Here is a 21,138-nt window from a genome sequence, read left to right as displayed (position 1 = left end):
CATTTTAAGTCATATTTGGTATTGTGCATGCAAAAAAGAAAAATGTAAGCAGAACTGAGTGTCCTTAAACCTTCTCTGAATTCATAGTTCATCTCATCTGAATCACTTTTCTGTTCCGCTGTCAGCGCTCATTTTTGTTGCTGTTGTTCGCTTGCTTGTCTTGGCGTCTCATTCTTTGAACTACCCAGGGTATCAGTGATACAGCAATTCTTAAAGAACATTGCACTCTGTTCTCCAGATTTTTCTTCCAAGCTATTGACTCCATCCTGCAAGATTGGATGCTGGTACTTTCTTGATCTTACCAGAAGGGGCTCACAGAAGGTCTTCTGACAAACCAGGACTTCTATTCCCTCCTCGTATCATCTGCAGATGGTTTGTGGACTAAAATGCCAATTGGTTGGTGTTGTAGGATCGGAACACAGGAATGATGACCAAGTTCAGGCACAGGCAATGACAACTCCATCAGGACTGCAGTCTGGCCACAGTGACTGTAGGATGCCCTCAACAGAAAGACATGGCCTGACTTCAGACTCTTTCAAAATATGAAAACGTGCATCCGAGAATCAAGGAAATTTGCCTATTCTGATGAGGTTTCCTTTCTTGACCACCTTTTTGTTTTTCCTGAATGGAATAATTATCTTGGATAATTTTCTTCATTTGCTTGTTTTGCAAATTACTAATTTTCCCCAGGTGCTCAACAGGTGTTACAAAACGCTCTTGATATTGTTTGCTAACTGCACACACAAATGGCTCAGGTAATCTATGAGTCCCCATCCTCTTCCTCCTGCCCTAGTGTGGATGGAAGCCTCCTGCTTGCCTATTCACTTGGGACTCATCTTCTCTCCTCTCCTGCTCGCTGAATCCCATGTTTCCCTCTTTCTTGATTTACGTGTTTATTTTGGTGGAGCACATCTCCAGTATCTTCCTAAGGAAAGGAATATGGTAGGTCAATTAAAAAAATTCTTGCATGTCTGATTCAACCTCTCTTCATACTTGATTGACGGTTTTGATATAGATTTTTAGGCTGAAAATAATTTTTCACTCAGAATTTCAAAGGCATTTACTCCTCCATCGTCTTCTAGAATCCAGGATTGCTCGTCAGAAGTCTGGTGTGAGCCTCATTCCCCATCGTTGGCAGTGAGCATTTTCTTTAGGCTCTTGGAGCTTTTAGGATCTTTTCTTTGAAAACGGAATTCTGACTTTCACACGGATGTATGTGCCTTAGTGCAGGTCTCTTTTGGGAACTCAGTCAATGCTTTCAGTGTAATGGCTCATCCTCTGTTTTGGCAAATTTTCTCAGGTTATTTTGTCCTTAATTTTTTCCTCACCTTTTTCTCTGTTCTCTTTTTCTTATGAATCCAATCCACTGTTGGTCTTTGTATATTTATCATCTAGTTTTCTATTATTTCTCTCCTGTTTTTCATTTCTTGTTTTATTGTTGTTGTTGTTCTAATTTCCAGGAGATTTTTTCTTCAATGTTATCTTCTAAATTCAAGTTTTATTTCCACAATCATATTTTTAATTTCCATATTTTTAACTTACTGTTTTATGTAACAAGATATATTTTTATATCTCAGATGAGTCTAATTATTTTTTCATAATTAATTTTTAATGTTTTCTTTTAGTTCTTGCATTGACCCTGCTTCTTACAGTTTCCTTCACTCTGTTTGCCTGTTTGTTTCAATCTTTCTCTTTCATTTTAGGCTTTCCTCAAATATCTGGGGATTTTTTACTTTGTTTATATTAGAAAATAAATCTCTAACCATGTCCCACTGAAAGGAACAAAAACTTTTTAGAGCAATGGCTTATTCCAGGGAATGAGTAAGGTGAGCCTGAAACATTTCCTTTATAAATAGCAAGGATGCAATCATAGGTGATTGGCATCATCATGTCAAAGGACCAAGGAGCCAACTTGAAGCAGCCCCTTATTGGCAAAAAATGGGAGAGTCATGCAACGGATAGATGTTTAATAACAAAAGAATACAATTAATTTATCACTATTGACAGATACTATCAACTGGTAAATAAAGACAGAGTATCAAACATTTATTCTGCCCTTCCTATATGGCTATCATTGGATAACCAAATAGTAGATGAAGAGAAGTATCTCTTTGCAGAAGTCGTCCAGCTAATACATTATTACGCCAAAGGAATTAATGGATCCAGGAAACAATCATCAGTAATTGCTAACATTAAAAAAAAAACAGAGAAAATAAGATACTAATCTTTAAAAATATTCAATATCACCTATAAAGTAATCTTTCAGGAACTTTAATGGAATAAAGTCTTTAGCTCTAATAATCAATTTACAGATGACACAGGGAATAGGGGAACATGTTAAGTTATGCTTGTATTGCAACCAGCAAAATCCAGACTGTGGGAAACTCTGTTGGACACATGACCAGGTTTCTTCAATAAATAAATTGCACGAAGAGAGGAAGAGGAAGAGGAGGAACATTGTTCAAGTCTCAAACCCCATCAGTGCCCTCCCCTTTCCTGGACTCTCCAAATTTGGAGCCTCACCAGTTGGGTCTTTAGAGAAAGGGACTTAGTCTTTCTTTGTTGGGGGAGGGGTAAAATGGAGGAAGGGATGGCTGTGGGGAATGGGACAAGAGATCTGGGTTCCAACCTCCCAATTTAGAGAATTTCAACCATTCTCCCCTTTTAGGCTTGCACCTCATCCTCACAGTCCACAATATCTGACACCCAATTTCTGAGCCTTCTGGGAGTCTGCCATATCCCCACTGATAAATCAGTTGTGATTGTTCCATCCACTCTTCATCTCCCCAGAATGCAGTTAATCTCTTGTCCACCGACGTCTCTTTTGTCCTGTCATTGTGCGCCTGTAGCTTTAAAATCTATCACTGTCCTTTAGTGGAGTTTTATGAAGGAATCCAGATAAACATGGATGGCCAATCTGCCACACATAGTGCTTTAAACTGGGACTGTCCCAGAAATTCCAGGATGGTGATCTCTAAAAGCAGAATAACTGCATGGTTTTCAGCTACGGGAGAGAGCAAGTGAGACAGCCAGGAACTGGGTAATCTCCTTGCAGACTCAGCAACTCCCCTGGACACCAGAGACACTGGCTGAACATTAAGACATCTTCTGAGTGCTCAGCAGAGTTTAGATTTCAAACAACTCTAGGCCTGCCAGACTAGCTTGGAGAACATGGAGGTAACTAGGCGAGAGGTCAGAATCAGCCTCACAGTGTGCCCAGGCCCGGACCGGACACAGCCCCGGATGCATTCTGATTCGTCTGTGCATTTCAGTCCTCATGTCTGCATTTGCAGGACACCTGGCAGCCCAAGATCAGAAAGCCATTGCAACTAGACCTCCAGCCATGCCAGGCTCCGGTCTCATCACTCGGCTCCTAATTGTCAAACCCAACTTAGCTCACCATACAGCTGCCCCTGACACTGCCGAGCACTTGCCATCTTTCCTTTCCCCAGGCCAGTTTACTACGTTACACTGATGAAAACATCACAGGTGAGCTGATCTGATTTCTCCGCTCCCTTCGAAAGCGAGTGTGTGTTTGTGCGCGCACACACACTTTGCCCCTTCCACCCACACCTCTCCATTCAGTGCTTGGAGACTGGAGGAGGCTGGGGTATTTGGATTTGCCTTAAGGAGCAGTAGTTTATATAACCTGTTTAATGAGGGGTCGGCACTCAAAGGTCCTTTTAATGGACCCTGGTTTGCATGAACTGTTTGCACTTAGATCTTTCTTTAAGGGATATTAATTATTCAAACTATTGATAAAGCGCTGAATTTTAAAGTTTGGTTAAAGCATGCCCTGGGGCCAGTGGGAGGAGCAGTGGGCTGCCATGGAGAGTCACGTTACAGCCATGTGGACTCCAGGCAGGTGGAGAGTCAAGGAAGCTGGGCCGGGTTGGAGTGCAGCTCGTGTTTTTTAGCAGTTGTTTGCTGTGAGCCAGCAGTTTGGGGACTGAACGTTTACAGGCAGGGACCTGAAGCCTCCTCGGGCAGTGGCAGGGAGCTGGCTCGCTGGAGTCAGGACTTTCTCACCAGCGGCTGAAGTCTGCCGCCTGCCTATTCGAGGGAACGCGGGACAGCCCACTCCAACTTCTCTCATTCTCTCTGCCTTGTGACCTGATGGTACCCCTAATGTGGGGCATGGACATGCAATGTAACTTGTTTTTCTTTTTAGTTTCATTGGGAAGAATTTAGTCTGAATTCCGGAGAGGAGGCTCCAAAGAGACAACCTAAAAAGATGGTAAAACCAATTCCTGGTGTACTTGGGGCTGGTTTGCAGAGCCCTCAGAGAGCCCCCAGAAGCTGAGCCCGTCCTCAGCACAAGTTGTGGGCTCGCCTAAAATACCTCCCCATGGATGAGATCAACGTGGCGTTGGATGAACCAAACCCCAGGCCTGGTCATCCACCCGGAGAGTCTAACATCTGATAAGGTACAGACCCAGACATGGCGCCAGCTTCAAGGACACCCGGGGAAGCCAATCCCGTTGGGCAGCACCTACAGGAAAGGCCTCCTTGACATCGGGAGGGAGCAGTGGCTCCTAAGTAGGCTGCACATTGAGCTTTTACAAACCCCAGTGCCCAGCTGTACCCCAGACCAATTCAATGAGTCTCTGAGGATGGGACTCAGGCATTGCTGTTTTCTAAAGCTCCTCTGGTGATCCCAGTGGACAGCTGTGGGAGAACCACGGCCTGGAGTCAGCGAGCTCTGTGCCCATCCTGATCTATGCTACTCAGCTGTGCAAGCCAGAATCCTGGGTGGCACCACGTGGTCCAAGCCTTCCTAAGCTGTCCAGCCTCCCCAACAACAGGGGTCACAGAAGACAGTGTGCCTGGTGCCCCCCGCTGCTGTGACCCTGTGTGATTCTGCCACCTGCCAACCTCTTCCTCCCTCTGCTCTCCACCCGCACTCTGCTGCCTTAGTTCGGCTCTCCCCATCAATAGTCTGGACTGTCGCACTTGAGTCCTGACTGTCTTCTCCACTTATTCGTCTCTGCACTGGGCCAAGTGGTCAAAATACCAAACCTACTTCTCTGCTTTAAGCCCTTTGAGGAGCCCCCCGTGCCTTCAAAATAAAACACGGACCTCTCTGCTCAGCAATGAGGACCCTCTGCGACATGGCCTCTGTCTCTCCTGGGTGTCATCTCCCACCCTCATCCACTCACACCCCATGGTCCTGCCACACCAGAACCTCCGTGCTCCACGCTGTTTCACATCTGTGCCTCCTCCTTAGCTGCCTGGCAACCCCCATCCTTCCAGCTCCTGGCCACGGGCAGCTCCTGCAAAGCCTGTGGAGACCCTGCTGGGCCACCACTACACCCAGCACGAACCCCTCCCTGCAGACTTCCCTCAGCACTTCTGTCTCTTTGAAGGGGCTGAACTTTCCAGAGAAAGGGCGGCCGTCTCTTCATTTTGCACATGTCTCTCTTCCCGCCTTTAACCACTTTGCTCCTCCCAGAAGACCTTCATTTGCAGGCCATGGGAACCTAATAAAAAGCCACTGCCTGAGCTCAGGGCAGCACCCCTGGATCCACTTCCCCCACCCACCGTGAATCGCCTCTGCACGGGCTCCCCCAGACCCTGACCTGCTGGGCTTGGCATCTATCACTCATCATCTCCTCCTGGCTGTCCTGTAAGACCGGAGGGTCAGAGACGCTGCTTGTCTTACTGCCCTTCTGCCCCAGCTCAGTTCGGATACACAGCAAGTGTGAAATAAATACTTGCTCATTGGGGGACCAGCAAGCCTCCTGGACACGAGGACTGGGGCTGTCAAGTGAAAACCAGGCCCTGGGTGGGCTGCTTGTGACTGAGCCGGACAGCCACAGGATGCTGCCTCTGGGACGTCCTCTGCCTTGCTCCAGCCCAGGCTCCAGGAACACGTGACTGGGGTTCTATCCAGGAAAGGGAATCATTTATGGTCCCTTACATACATGCTCCTTGAGGCAAGGGATGGAACCCAATTCACCTTTGGAACTTAAATGCCTAGGATCAAGCATAGGATTGGAGCTGGGCTTGAGCAGGTATTCAACATTTATTGCGGCTGGTTAGATGGATGGATGGGTGAGTTGGCTGGTAAGGGTCTGGCCTGAAGGACAGACCTTTGCTGTTCCCTTCAACCTCCCCTCTGGAAACCATGGGCAATGGCCCGTGGGGTGTAGACCCAGGTAAAGCAAGAAAAAAACCAGACCAGAATGTCACACCAGCTCACCAAGGTCTCCCCTCTCCCAACTGGCCTCTGCAGTGAAACTGTATACCCAGCAGCCCAGCACCTGACTAACTGCTCGTCCCATTCTCTAGTTCCACGCAACACTCATCAACTTCTCCTGGCTGTCCTGTGAGACCGGAGGGTCAGAGACGCTGCTTGTCTTACTGCCCTTCTGCCCCAGCTCAGTTCGAATACACAGCAAGTGTGGAATGAGTACTTGCTCATTGGGGGACCAGCAAGCCTCCTGGACAGGATGACGAGGGTGCTCCCCTCACCGAAGAAGCCACCCTTTCTCTGGAATGTTCAGCCCCTGCAGAGATGGTGTGGCATCTTATTTCTCAATCTGGAATAAATGCTCTGGATCAAGAAGGCCCCTTAAAACGCCTTCTCACCCAGGGCACTTAGCAAAGGAGGCATGGGGCGGCCTCGGCAGTAAATCACTAAAAGTCACAGCTCAGGGAAGCTGCTGGGTGAGGAGGGGTTACCCAGGCCAGGCTGAGAAAGGAACCAGGGGCCTCCTGTCCCTTGAGGCCAACACTCGAGGGGCCTTCCTGTGGATGGAGGTGCTGGACTTAGAAGGACCACCCAGTCCCATTTTGCCAGTCCTGCCCTGGTTCCAGCCCTGCGGGCCCAGCACCCTGAGGCTTTTCATTCCGGGCAAGCAGGGCCAGGATCACCGAGCTCTGGGGCTCCCTTCCTCCCCTCCTCGAAGGATGGGGCCCTGTGCGAGCTTCCCTGTTCACGTGGCCTCGCCCCCACTTCCAATGATCCCCCCAGCAATCACCTTGACAGCCAGGGGGAGTCCACGGCCAGTGAGAAGAGCCCAGGGCTCATGTTTTCCGCCCGAGGAGTTAAATTGTGAATATTGTTCTTTGTGCTGCCCCAGCTGGGCCCCCAAATCCCAGGGACGTTACAGGGAAGGGAAGAGAAAGGAAGCAAATGTACCTGAAGGAGGGAGACATTGGCAAGGCTGAGCCTGAAGAGGTAGTTCCTGTGAAAACAAGACGGAAATCATCAGTCAGGCTGGGCCCGCAGGCCCGTCCCGGAGGCAGCTGCTCCCCTTTGCACGCCGGGTGCCGGGACAGGGGCCGAGGGCAGAGGGTCTTCGGTCAGCGGACCCTCAAGGAGAGCGTCCCCTCCCTTAGCTCAATTGATATTGAAGGGAACAGCAAAGATCTATCCTTCAGGCCAGACCCTTACCAGCCAACTCAAACCCATTCATCCATCTAACAAGACCAGGAAACAGGTAGGTAAATGGCCCCAGAAAGAGTTAAAACCCAGACTTGTCTACTCCACACGTCTGGCCACCCTGGCAGGTCCCGGAAAGCCCCCACCACTTCCCTCTCCCCACCCCTGGAGCCCATTTCTGTTCACCTGAAAGCTTCCTGCAGCTCTCACAGGCACCCAGATAGGCCACTTGCCTTCTCCCCTCTCCTCTCTCTCGACTCAGTCTCCTCCTCAGACAGGCCAGCCGTATTTCCTGGCTCAAGCCACGGGACCTTGGGGTCCTATCTGCCTCCTCGCATCCTGCAGTCAGTGACTCTGGGTCTGACTGTCCACGGCCACCTCCCCGGACCACCTGCTCCTCGCGCCAGATCGCCCCTCTGCCTCTTCGCAATGCTCTTCCCCAGGGTCTAGCCGGCACCGGGCTGCCAGACGCAGATTCCTCAGATCAGCCTGCTGCTCAGAAACCGTAAGTGAGGAAATACATCCACGCCAAAACCTGCACATGGACTGTGGGTAGCAGCTCTATTCATAATTGCCCAACCTGGAAGCAGCCGAGATGAACCTTAGCAGGTGAATAGATAAATGATGTGTGGTCCACCCAGAAAAGGGAATATTACTGAGCGCTAAAAAGCAACGAGCTGTAAAGACGTAACAGGACACGGAGGGACCTTAAATGCGTATGACTGAATAGAAGAAGCCCATCTGAAAGGCTACATGCTGTCTGATTCCAATTGTATGACATTCTGGGAAAGGCACCACTGTGAGGGGACAGCACAGGAGACCTGTGGTTGCCAGGAGTTGGTGGTGGGAGGGAACGGATGGATAGGCAGAGCACAGAGAATGTTCAGGGCAGTGAAAATGCTCTGTATGATGCCATAATAATAATGGGTACATATCATTATAAATTTGTCCAAACCCAGAGGATGCACACCAATAGTGCACCATAACATCATGTGCAGACATTGGGACATAATGATGTGTCCTCATAGGTTCATCAATTGTAACGAACTTACCGCTCCGGTGGGGGAGACTGCACGTGTAGGGCTGGGGGTATAGAGAAACTTTCTGTACCTTCCCATCAATGTTGCTGAACTTAAAACTGCTCTAAAAAAAAGAGAGTCTTGCCCAGCCGATGCGGCTCAGTGGTTGAGCATGGACCTATGAACCAGGAGGTCATGGTTCAGTTCCCCATCAGGACACATGCCCAGGTTGCAGGCTTGATTCCCAGTGTGAGGCATGCAGGAGGCAGCCGATCAATAATTCTCTCTCATCATTGACGTTTCTATCTCTCCCTCTCCCTTCCTCTCTGAAATCAATAAAAAAAAAATTTTTTTTTTAAAGAGAGTCTTAACGATGGTGTTACCTATTCAGCGTCAGGCTCTGCTGAAATTGCTTTGCCTGGACTCTGGGGCCACAAGGCCCCCTTGCATGGACCCAAGGGTGGCAGAACCACTAGTGGGTCCGAGGGCCACGTGAGAGTGCAGGTTCACAGCGCAGACCCTGGGGCAGAGACGGGGGAGTCAGCTCCGCTGCTGGTGAGGGGCCTTCTGAGCTCCTCAGCGTCTGCACCTAAGACGGATGTGGCTGTCTTTCCTCTTTCACAGGGCGCTGGAGACAGGGCAGTGAATGGCGAGATGCATGCTAAGATGCTTTATTAATGTCAGGCAGATGTAAAATATTGGTTTTTCCCTACGAGTTTCCGTTCCTTCTTACATCTCGGGTCATTCCTCTTTCCATTCCTGCCGTTTTTAGGAGTAATTGCTTTGGAAGGTTCTGGCCTCCCTCCGCTGTGTGGGAAGAGAAATGAGGGGAAGGGCTGTGGAGCGGGCCAGCATGCGGAGGGGCCCTGCCAGATAAACCCAGGGCCCGGAGGAGGCCGCTCAGGCCGGGGACTCCTCTTCCCCAGCTCTGGCTGCTGGCCCGGCCCCTCAGCTGCTCTGCTGTCCTGGCGGGCCTCACCGGTGACCTTGGCTCCAGGCTTCTGCTGCCCCTCCCCAGCCGCCTGCCCCACCCTCTCCCTCCTGGCCTGGGGACAGATGGGCTGCGGCTATGGCTCTGCCCCAGCTGCCTGCTAGGTAACTTAGGCATCCAGTCACAGCTTTAAAGAATTAGGGGAAACATTGCATCACTTAAAAAATTTTTTGTGTTTATCCCATCAAAAATCATTCATCACCATGATGTCGAGGTCTGCTCTTCTGGGAGATGAGAACAGAGAGAAATCGCTGTAGCCTGACCTGCCCTGAATCCCTCAGGAAACAGGGCGGGGTGTAAAGGAGCAGAAACACGTCCCCTAGCAGGAATTCCAGAGGCCCGGGGGCTCAGGAAGGAGGAGGAATGGGAGGGGCAGAAGGGGAGAAAGGAAAGGAAGAAGAAGCCAAGGACCCACTTCGTTTGCTCCAAGAGGTGCAAGGGGCAAGTCCAGGGCTGGTTCCCCCTGCTCCCCGCCTTGATCCTTGGGCACAGCCAGGATTGGGGGGAGACCAGGAATAGGAAAAGGTATGTGTCCACTGTGTGGGGGGAGCCCCAGATTGGGTCGGGAAGAGCAGTGTGACCACAGGCAGGCATCTATCCTTCTGAGCCTCAGTTTCCGGGTCCATACAATGGGGCCACTCATAGAACACCATTCCTGGGGTTCTTGTGAAGATGAGGTGCGTCTTTATATACCAGACTGCCTACGTAATTTAGATGCTTCTCTACATACAGGGTACGTAAGATGGTGCCTGGCGCACGGCCGGCGCGGGACGAATGGCAGCTTCTAAAATGTTTCCATACAGCCCAAACCGGTCCCAGGTTTGATTCTGGTCAAGGGCATGTACCTTGGTTGAGGGCATATCCCCAGTAGGGGGTATGCAAGAGGCAGCTGATTGATGGTTCTCTCTCATCGATGTTTCTAGCTCTCTATCCCTCTCTCTTCCTCTATGTAAAAAATCAATAAGATATATTTTTAAAAAATAAAATGAAATGTTTTCACACAGCCCAGAGCCAGACGTCGGGATTTTTAAAAGTACATGCGAAAAACAGACGGGCCCTGAATTAGGTGGAAGGATCTTACCGATCACCGGTCACCGTCCTGACTGGAATGTTGTACAGCTGTTAGGCAAGATGTTACCATTAAAAGAAACTGGGTGGAAGGCTTATGGATTGGGTCTCTTTGTGTTAGTTCTTACAACTGCATGTAAATCCATGAGTCTCTCAAAAATAAACAGCAGAACAAGTATTCTCTGAGCTGGAAAATGAAATCCATACTCTTGCAGACTTGCACATGTACAGATATTTCTGGGCAGACACACACACACACACACACACACACACAGTAGGGCGTGCCCTGAGGAGGGATCCTGCTGGGAGTGTGGAGGGGATGCCCTGCTCATCACTGTACTGTCTATACCTTCTGAACGTTATACCAGAGCACGTAGCACCGATGCACTGTGACTAGTTCTTTTAAAAATAAAAATTAACCCGGCCCGAGTGGCTCAGTTGGTTGAGCTTCATTCCGTGCACTTTCGGAAAGTCTCTAGTTCAATTCCTGGTCAGGGCACATACCTGGACTGTGGGTTTGATCCCCGGTAGGGGCACCTATGGAAGGCAAACAATGTTTCGCTCTCTCTCTATCCCTTCCTCTCTCTAAGCATGTCCTCAGGTGAGGAATAAAAACAAAAAAAGTTAGAAAATAAATAAAAATAAAAAGTGAAATGCGTTCAGCCCAGCTTCACCATAGCCCTGTGAGGGTGGCAGCACAGAGACTGTCACCCAGACCTGACAGGCAAAGAAACTGAGGCTCCAAAGTGAAGATCAGCCCTAGCCAGTTTTGCTCAGTGGTCAGTGTTGGCCCTCAGGTCGAGGGCATGAACCTCAGTTGCAAGCTTGATCCCCAGTGCTGGTCGGGGCGCGTGCAGGAGGCAACCAATCAATGTGTCTTTCTCACATTAATGTTTCTCCCCTCTGTCTCTCCTCCTCCCTTCCACTCTCTCTAAAAATCAATGGGAAAAAAATATCCTCGGTGAGGATTAACAACAACAACAAAAAGGAAAAGTGGAGAAGATCATCCAGGACAATAATGTAACTCCTCGGGTCCTAATCCAGAACTCTGTCTCCCCTGTCCCTTTCAGACGACACTGAGGGGACGGGAACATTCAGGAAAGCCCAGAGGTCAAGGCTGCTCAGCTCCCTAGCGATCATCCTCCTCCCATCCCAGAACAGCAGAATCAGCACCTCTCGGGGTGGAGAGCCTCTGAAACACACCCCTGCAGCAGGAGGGGACAACACGGACTGGCAGGCCAAACTAAAGCCCTGGGCTGAGGGGACCTGGGTTCTGTCCTCATCACGGTTGTCATCTGACTAAATTATCTTGAGACGGTCCCCTTGCCCTCAACAGGCCTCTCTCTGCCTCTTCGTGTTTACATCAAAGGCAGTTGGGTTAGTAGACCAGCATTCTCAAACCTGAGCGTGCTGCAGACTCGCCTGGAGGGGCTGCTGAAATGCAGGCTGCTGGCCCGCCCAGAGCTTCCGGTTCAGTGGGTCTGGGTAGAGCCCAAGGATTTGCATTTCTAACAAGTTCCCAGCTGTTGCTGGTGTGGCTGGTCCACTCTTTGAGACCCACTGGACTCAACCATCTCTGAGCTCCCTTCCCCACCAGAACTCATGGTCTATCATTTTGTGAGAATTATCTCCTCCTCCTCCACTCCATAAAGTCCCCAAAAGTTCTCCCTAGAGCATATTATCCTTTGGATACTGGCCCTGGACAGTGGGACTAAAGGAGGTCAGGTAACAGGGAAGCGAGGTCCTGCCTGAAAGAAGCACAAGGCCTGTGTCCGGGAGTCCCAGGTGCAGGTGGCCAGCCGGCCAGCAGGGGGCTCCTGGGCACCTTCTCTGCACGGAGCTCCCAGGGAGGATGCTAGCTAGGCCGCATGGCAGGGACAGGGGGCAGGAGGAGGCCGCTCTCAGTAACTACCAGCCACTGAAGTACATGGCTTGCTGAGATCTGGAGGTCACTTCTCTACCCCCAACCCCAAATGCTCCCTTCTGTGGGAGACAGACATTCAGGCTCAGAGAGGAACAGGGGCCCAGGACACGAGAAAGCCCACAGTAGGCTCACCCCAGACAACATTCCCTGCACCCAATTCTAAGCACCTGCACTCTTGACCCCAACCCTCCTGCACCGTTTTACCTGGCTCCCACGATGAGCTGGTTCCTGGGGGGATCCAGAGCGAGCTGGGAGAAGTCTCGGGCTCCAGGGTAGGTGAAGTTAGAGACCCAGGGCTTCAGATCTGGGAAGAGAGAGGCAGACATCCAGTTACCACGGACCAGGCTACCAGCTGCCCAGCACCAGACAGGAGAACGGGAGGGTGAAGCATCAGTCGGGATGCAGTGAGGCTGGGGGCACCAGGAGATCTGTGAGCAGCCGGCTGGGGGGCGGGGGGGGGGGGGAGCAGGAGTGGGGTGTTGTCCCTGTCCCCGCTTTTTCCCTAGCTCAGAAGAGGGCTCCACCTGCCCCAGCTGCCGAAGAGAGACCTGCAATCACCCTTGACTCCCTCAGACCCTCGCCAGCTGCATCAAACATGCCGGCAAACCCTGACTGGTATACATCCGACTCCCTCTGAAACCCATCCATCGTGCCCTCTGCACCCCACCCCCCATCCAGCCTCCAGCAGCTCTAGCCTGGACTGGTGCCAACAGCCTCCTGATTGGCCTGGCTTCCACGCCTGCCCTTCCAGTCCATTTCCCATAGGGCGGCCAGAGTGATCTTTCCAAATGCAAATCTCGTTGTGTTCCTCCCCAGCTGGAGCCTGAAAAAGCTCCTGGAGAAAACATCCTAACCTGGGGCCCCACGGTCCCCCCAAGCCAGATGCCTGGCACCGTCATTACTCAGTGACCCCTGGAAAGAATGCTGCTTCATCTTTTACACCCCCCTTAGGCTCTCCACCCTGCCATGCTAAACCAGAACACCGTGCACTTCTCCCATCTGTTCCACAAGAGCCTGCACACTCCCGCGCTTCTGTCCTCCTACACCACCTCCTCCAAGAAGCCTTCCCTGACTCCCCCAGCCCAGAGTAAGGGGCTCCCACAGACCTCTACCTGACTGCCATTCAAGCCCCCCTATCCCTGGGTGTCTATCCCGGTGGTTTGTCCTGGGGGACAGGGAAGGTATTGCTTCTTGGATTGCCAGGCCTCTCCCAGCACTCGGCAGTGCCTGAATGAACGTCTGAGTGACCCTCAGCTCCCTCCTGCACAAGAAGAGTCGGGTTATCCGACAAGGCTCTGCATAGGGTGGGTGGTCAGCGTCCATCCCTGTCTCCAAGGAAAGGTCTTCCCAGACAAGGCCAAGCCTTCTCATGGGCATCGGGTGGGCAGAGAGGAGACTGGCAGCCTTCTGGATGGGTGGGCAGCGGTGTGGGGAGGGCAGGCCCGGGGCATGGTACCCAGATGATTGCAATGGAGGCCCGCTTCTCCCACCTCAGTGCATGGCCTCCTAAGAGCTGCCCCTCACCCCTGCCTCATGGGTGGCAGGGAACTAAGCAGGAACGAGAGAGCCCTGAGCAGAGGAACATTCATGCTCACAAGGCGGGAAGGCAAGGCCCTGTGCTTCCTCCCCACAGCGCATTAGCGACCGGCTCCCGGGAGGCCCGGTGGAGTGTGTGTGTGTGTGTGTGTGTGTGTGTGTGTGTGTGTAATCCAAGGGAAGTAAATCATTGCTCATTATCCCTCCACTACAGGGTGAAAGCAGCCCTTCGTTTCTGCACAACAGGCAAACACTTAATCGCTCGCTGGAGAACTGGAGGTTTTACGAGTTGGATGTGTTTTAGAAAACCGTGTTATGCATAATTTAAAAAAGAATAAGAAATTCTGCAACACAGTGAAGCTAACCCCTTGGTTCTGCCTCTGCCCCCAGCAGGTGGCTATGGATTGGCCACAATTGACATGTAATTGCAATGACACTTGTGCAGTATCGGTACAATAAGTAGATTTGCGGTCAGGCAGACTGGGTTTTTAGCTGGCCTCAGGGCCACTTTCAGAAACCCTGGTAAGATAGTATATATTACCTTAGAGACTAAGCCAAGGGTCCTCTTCCTCCAGGAAGCTCTCCTGGGTTACTGCCCCTCCAGCTGGTTTTATTTTGGTCTACATTCTCTCTACCCTTTCCATTCCATTCACATTGTATGTTATTATCACTCAATGTGCTCAAGTGTATTTTCGCGGAAAGGGGCCGGGGGCGGGGAGGAGGGGGCAGTGTGAAAGGGCTTGCCCATCAGACTGGGTGCGCTCTCCAGAAGTAGCAACTGGGTCACACTTTAATTCTCTCTCCTCCCAACAGAGGCATTCCAGATGTGGGCAGCCAAACAGGGCAAGAAATGGCATGACTGGTCTGCAGCAAACCAGAAAAAAACTCATCTGGGGACTTCTCTAGTCTTAGTTTAGGTGGGTCCTTGGAGAGGTGGAAAGGGGGAGAGGAAACAGGGCAGGAGCCAGGGGCAAGGCGGGTGGAGGCCCCTCCCAGTTTCTGTCCCCCTCCCCTCACACAGAAAGGGCCAACACGGGCGAAGGGGAAAGGGAGAGACGTGCGGCCCCGTGATCCGGGGGGGGGGCTCCTTGAGAAGGCAGCCAGCATCTCCGATTAAACAGGCAAAGAGGACTGACCGGAGGGAGGGCTGTCATTAAAACACCGAGCACGTCTGAGCTCCGTGTGCAGCGAAGGCTTTGGACAGCGTCTTTAAGAGAAAAATGACATTCTCCATGACGCGCCTGTGACTTTAATTATGTACAGTCAATTCAATTACCCACCTTGTGGATTAACCACTGCCAGTGTGAACTCCATACTGGCTTCCCCTGCTGCCTGGAAAGGCCATGCCATGGCGAGAGGAACACCGTGAGGGCCAAAGAGAAACACAGGTGGCCCTGGCTGGTTTGGCTCAGTGGACAGAGCATCTGCCTGCGGACTGAAGGGTCCTGGGTTCAATTCCAGTCAAAGCACATGCCCAGGGTTGTGGGCTCGATCCCCAGTGGGAGGGCATGCAGGAGGCAGCCAATCAGTGATTCTCTCTCATTGTTGATGTTTCTATCTCTCCCTCTCCCTTCTTCTCTGAAATCAATGAAATATATTTAAAATAAGAGAGAGAGAGAGAGAGAGAGACAGAGACAGAGAGAGAGAGAGAGAGAGAGAGAGAGAGAGAGAGAGAGAGAGAGAGAGAGAGAGAGAGACCTAGGTGGGCCCCCCTTAAAAGAAACACACAGCAGAGGATGTAACCTTCCACAACAGGAAAATGTCAGACTGCACCTGGCAGCTCCTCTGGGTACTGAGGGGTTACTCACCGATCAGTCAGGTGTCAGGGGAGAAGGAAACTCAGAGCTACAGGTTTGGAAACCTACAGATGGGTCAAAAATAAAATACAACATCTAGGGGAACCCTGGAAGCCAGGGCTTTGCTAGGATAGATTGCGGCAACTTCTCTAGAACACGATGTAACCCAGAAGACAGTCCATCACTAGTCCCCAGTGTGTACTCAGCTGTGCAAAAGGGTTTGGGGCAACAGCAGGACTGACTAGCCCTGGTCCAGGACCAACTGCACTGGGGGCCGAAGGGGAGTGATATTGAAGAAGCAATGAGAGGCACATACCCAGAAGAGATTCTTGCTCACCTCTGAGGCCCCACAGGGTCCCATTTGGTGCCTGGCATCAAGCAGGACCAGCAAAAAGTTAGTGAGTGGGCAGGAAAAGCCAGAGCTGTCAGGAGAGGGGAGGGGGTGAGCCGGAGGAGGCCGGTAGGGCTGGGAGGAGAAGCTGGGAGGATGCCACCGTCTCCTCTTGCCCGGAAATAAGGGGATTCCTTATGACTATGTCACCATCCATGCCACCCTGAGCCGCATCCCCTCCTTCTGAAAGAGGGTGTGGTGGCAAGCCAAGTAATGTACACATGAAGGTACAAAATGGTGTCAAGGAAGCCAGGAACTCAAGGAACCATCTCCCACCCCCTGCCACCCCCACCCCAGTACAGAGTAGCCTGGCTGGGGGACAGGGGCTCTCGGCTCCTCTGTCCCCCGCTTGGTCCTTCCCCTCAGGGACAGCCACCAGCAACACCCCAGGGGCCCTCAGAAGGCTGAAGGTGTGCATGCTCATTCTGTAGGCTTAAAGGGATTGCTAATTTACCGTAATCCACTTAAGCCTTTAAAGCCTGGATTCCAGCTCAAGCAGGACAGAGAAAATAGCACAGAGAAACCAGCTGGAAAAGCTCCCCAAGACAGGAGACAGGAGCAGCCCGCAGCTGGAGCCCCACACTTCTCCCCCCTCACAACCCCCCAGACTCCCCTCTCACAGCCCCCAACTCCTATTCATAGGCTCCCCTGCCCTCAATCACATGCCAGCCTCTGACTCATGGGTTTATTTTTCCATGCTGGGTTCCATCTTAAAAAAAAAAAAAAAATACACACACACACACACACACACACACACACACACACACACATATTATTGATTTCGGACAGAAAGGGAGAAGAGACAGAGATAAAAACAATAATGATGAGAGAGTCATTGATCAGTTGCCTCCTACATGCCCCCCACTGGGGATCAAGCCCACAATCCGAGCATGTGCCCTTTACCAGAATCGAACCTGGGACCTTTCAGTCCACAGGCCAATGCTCAATCCACTGAGCCAAACCAGCCAGGGCAATGCTGGTTTCCATCTTTTTATTTTATTTTATATATTTTAGTGATTTTTTAGAGAGGAAGGGAGATGGATAGACAGTTAGAAACATCGATGTGAGAGAAATATCGATCAGCTTCTGCCTGCACACTCTCCACTGCTGATGTGCCTGCAACCAAGGTACATGCCCTTGACCGGAATCGAACCTGGGACCTTTCAGTCCACAGGCAGACACTCTATCCACTGAGCCAACCAGTCCTGGCTGGTTTCCATCTTGCCCCTCCTGATGGCTGTGGCATCCCGGAGGACCGGCTGCTCCTCCTCCTGCCTGGGCACCGGAGGGCGGGGCGCTGTCTGGTCCTGAGTCAGGAGGCTCTGACTAGTCTCTCCCACCCTCTGCACCTCGGCCCGCATCTGTCAAAAGGCGTGGCCTTGTCCTGCCTCCCAGCCAGGGTTACAGGGAAGGGAGACAGGACAGGTGTTCATGAGACTTAAGAACCTGAGGACCCCTCAGATTACATCAGTGTGGGCTTCCGCGAGGCAATGGGCCCAAAGTATTGATGTGATGGTCACACCACCACAGGCTCACAGGTCAAAGGAGAATATCCAGGAAGCTCCAGTGTTTGCGTTTTTGCTTTGTTTTTAGATAATCATCAAATGCATAGACTCATCTTAGAAACTCTTATTGAAAACTGGCAGACCCTCAGCACATGCCCAGCGATTCACAAATCCCAGCTTGGGAAACACTTCAGCTGGACACTCCCATGTCCTCCCTTGACAGACCAAAGGAGTTACTAGTCACCAGGGCCCCTATCCCAGAGGGCTCCCAGCCCCCCAATGACAGCATCCCTGCAGACGTCGTAGAGCAGAAGGCTTTGCAGAGATCACGAGGCACTTCTAAGGAGTGAGCCATCCTCATTCTCCCCTTCCCCCGAGAAAAGCCAGGACGCAGAGCTCATGCTTCCAGCAGAGCCAGAGCTGAGCGGGACCAGCCCTTGGCAGCCCACTCAGGGGTCCCACACCTCTTTCCCCAGCGAAAGAAGCCAGAGGAAGACCCTGCCTCCCAGGTAAGTATGAGAGAGGGGCCTGAACACATTGTCTGGAGACTAAACTCAGACCCATCCCACCTAGGGTCACCATCCTTATGCATCTCTGAATCCTAGGTGGGCCTGCGTCCTTCAGGACATGGTCACTGCAGAAAGAACTGGGTGGGAAGGGTCTCTCACCTGCAAAGGCCACGATGGGGTGTTCTCTCAGGGCGCACAGCTGCTGCTCACGGCTGGGGTCAGGGGTGACATCCTGGGAGCTGGAGAGGTGGCAGACCAGCAGCACGAGGCTGGGCGGGAACAGGGTGGCAGCCAGGGCTCCGGGGAGCACCATGGTGGGCCCCTCTGGGTCCCGGCTCCCGACAGCAGGCCGGCAGGCTGGGGAAGACCTGCAACGCAAACATTCAGTCTCACCGCGTGCTCCTTCCCAAGGTCCACTTCTCCCAAGTTCCTCGGGGATGTCAGGGGCCCCACAGGTTTGGCTTTTGTTTGTTTAAATAGAAATTTATGTTAGTTAGAGTTCATTCTGCTTTAGAAATACAAAGTTATAGATCACAGCTTGAAAGCTAATTTCCCTTGGAATGGTATTCTACCCCAAACTGACAAATTATAGAGCTTTTTCCTATTATGATCCCAAATGGCTTAAAATTTGTCTTAATGATAAAAGTGGTATCTTAGGGATTTTAATAAATGGAGCTAGGGTGAATGAATAGCCAGTTATAAAGAGATAAATTTGGGCCCATAACTTACACCTTATACTAGGAAAAATTCCAACTGAATAAAAGATTAAATGCTAAGAATAAAACCAACAAAATACTAGAAGAAAATGTGGGCAGTAATCTTTATAACCTTGGAGTGGAAGAACCATGACTCAAAATCCAGAAGTTATTGAAGAAAATATTTAACTACATAAAATCCACAAACTTCTGCATGCCTCTCTCTCCCCCAACACCCCCCCCAAAAAAACAGCAACAAAAAACAAAACAAAACAAAACAAAAAACCCAAACTAACAAAACAACCAAAAAACAAAAACAGTGTTAAGCAAAACCAAATAACAAACTGGAAAAATATTTGCAATTCATATCACAGACAAAGGAGCTAATATTCCTGCTATGTAAATAACTCCTGGGAATCAAGAAGAAAAAAACCAACAGTCCAGTAGAAAATGAATATAAATGCAAATTGGGCTTAAAAACACAAATGACACTTATTCGCATTCAGAATAAGAGCAATTATTAGCAATTAGCCTGAGATAACCTCTGCTCACCTATCGGTTTAGCAAGAATCCAAGTTAGACCACTGCTGGTGAGGCTGTATGAACTTGATGACTCTGTGGCAAGATTAATGCAGACATCAGAAAGTAAGTGTTTAAAAACCTTTATTGTTATTTGACAGAATAATTTTCATGTCTAGTGGATCTGATAACAAAATATTTGGGCTTGTATTTTGCAGGGTTTTTTTTTTTTTTTTCTTCTTCACTTCACTTCCCTAGGGATTCACTTTTATTACATTTTACGTGATCATCCACCTGCAACAGGCTGTAAATTGATAAATAAAACCCGTTCCTTCATCACAGGTTATCGAGAAGCAGAATAGACTACAGAGGCACCTGCACATCTGCCAAGTCAGGGAGGCACAAGATTATTCCCGTGCGTTCTGTGTAGTAAGAGAAGACGGGCAACAGCCCAATACCTAGCAACCAGAGGCTTCTTCAGTACCCTGTGATGGATCTTTGTAATGGGATACTGTGCAGCTCTAGAAAAGAATGAGGTTTCGCCGAAGCCGGTTTGGCTCAGTGGTGGAGCGTGGGTCTGCGGACCGAGGGGTCCCAGGTTTGATTCCGGTCAGGGGCATGCACATTGGTTGCGGGCACATCCCCGGTGGGGGGTTGCAGGAGGCAGCTGGTCGATGTTTCTCTCTCATCGACTTTTCTAGCTCTCTATCTCTCTCCTTTCCTCTGTAAAAAAAAAACAAAAAACAATAAAATATATTTTAAAAAAAGAAAAAGAAAAAAAGAATGAGATTTCCTCTAGATTTTAATATGGAGAACTCTCCAGGGATATTATAATAGCATGCCACCTTTTGTGAAAAAGAGAGTAGAGACAAGAATATATATATTTCTATTTGCTTATCTTAGCATTAACATACACTGAAATAATAAATCAAACTATATATATATAAGGTTACCTATAAATAGCAAAATAGTAATCCAGCCTTCTCAATATATACTTTCTAAATTATTTTCATTTTTGAATAATAAATATGTCTACTATCACCTAGACTAGGGGTGTCGAACTCAATCAGAGAAGGGGCCAAAATCTAAAATCCAGCCTAAATCACGGGCCGAATGGTTTACTGAACAGTCATAAACTGTCATTGTGATGGAAACGCAGTGGAGTGCAGTGATGACAGCGCGGTGCGGGCCACATTGCAAGGCCTGGCGGGACGGATTTGGCACGCAGGCCTTGTGTTTGACACATGTGACCTAGACTATTGAAAATTAATCCTTTTTTAAAAACTAGCTCTGGTTCCTAAAACTCCTAACAGGAAGTTAGAAGGCCGGATAGCTCCCTGCGGCCCGCCTCACGCAGTCTGAGCCCACTCCCAGCTCTCCTCAGAGGCTGTCCATCCACTGTGTCACCACGCTCCCCAGGCCCCAGGCCTCTCGCCTAGTGTCACTTTCCTCATCTATGAAATGAAACTTGCAGGGGTCTTCAAACTACGGCCCGCGGGCCACATGTGGCCCGCAGAGGAGTCTGATCCGGCCCGCCAGGTTTTTTGGGCAGTGAGCGCAGCCGAGGTGTTACAGTAGGAATTAGTAGTTCATATAGTCCGGCCCTCCAGCTCTCTGAGGGACCGTGATCTGGCCCCCACTTTAAAAAGTTTGAGGACCCCTGGAACTTGGATTTTCCAAGGGGTTCATGGGGGAACCAATCAGAATCACTCCCATTGAGAATGGCGGCCTGCAGCCTCCAGGTGAGTGACCCCAAGGGGATTCTGCCAGCCTTCCCAAGACTAGCAGCCCATGAGGT

General features: G+C 50.5%; 1 protein-coding gene across 1 annotated transcript in view; it reads right to left on the bottom strand.

Moving 5' to 3' along the window:
* The window catches only part of SEMA5B (semaphorin 5B), a 40,677-nt gene extending 22,182 nt beyond the window's left edge, over positions 1-18,495 (bottom strand). Inside the window, exons 1-3 of the mRNA XM_036445771.2 lie at positions 18,286-18,495; positions 12,594-12,693; positions 7,145-7,190 (exon numbers count right to left, since the gene is read on the bottom strand). Of these exons, the coding sequence (XP_036301664.1) occupies positions 7,145-7,190; positions 12,594-12,693; positions 18,286-18,439 (300 nt within the window). The 5' untranslated portion in view covers positions 18,440-18,495. The remainder of the gene's footprint in view (positions 1-7,144; positions 7,191-12,593; positions 12,694-18,285) is intronic.
* Between the last annotated feature and the right edge of the window lie 2,643 nt (positions 18,496-21,138).

The sequence above is a fragment of the Pipistrellus kuhlii genome, unplaced genomic scaffold (assembly GCF_014108245.1).
Source record: "Pipistrellus kuhlii isolate mPipKuh1 unplaced genomic scaffold, mPipKuh1.p scaffold_m20_p_2, whole genome shotgun sequence".
Taxonomy (NCBI): Eukaryota; Metazoa; Chordata; class Mammalia; order Chiroptera; family Vespertilionidae; genus Pipistrellus; species Pipistrellus kuhlii.
The sequence above is the reverse complement of the archived record's forward strand: the minus strand, read 5'-3'. Positions and strand labels throughout refer to the sequence as shown.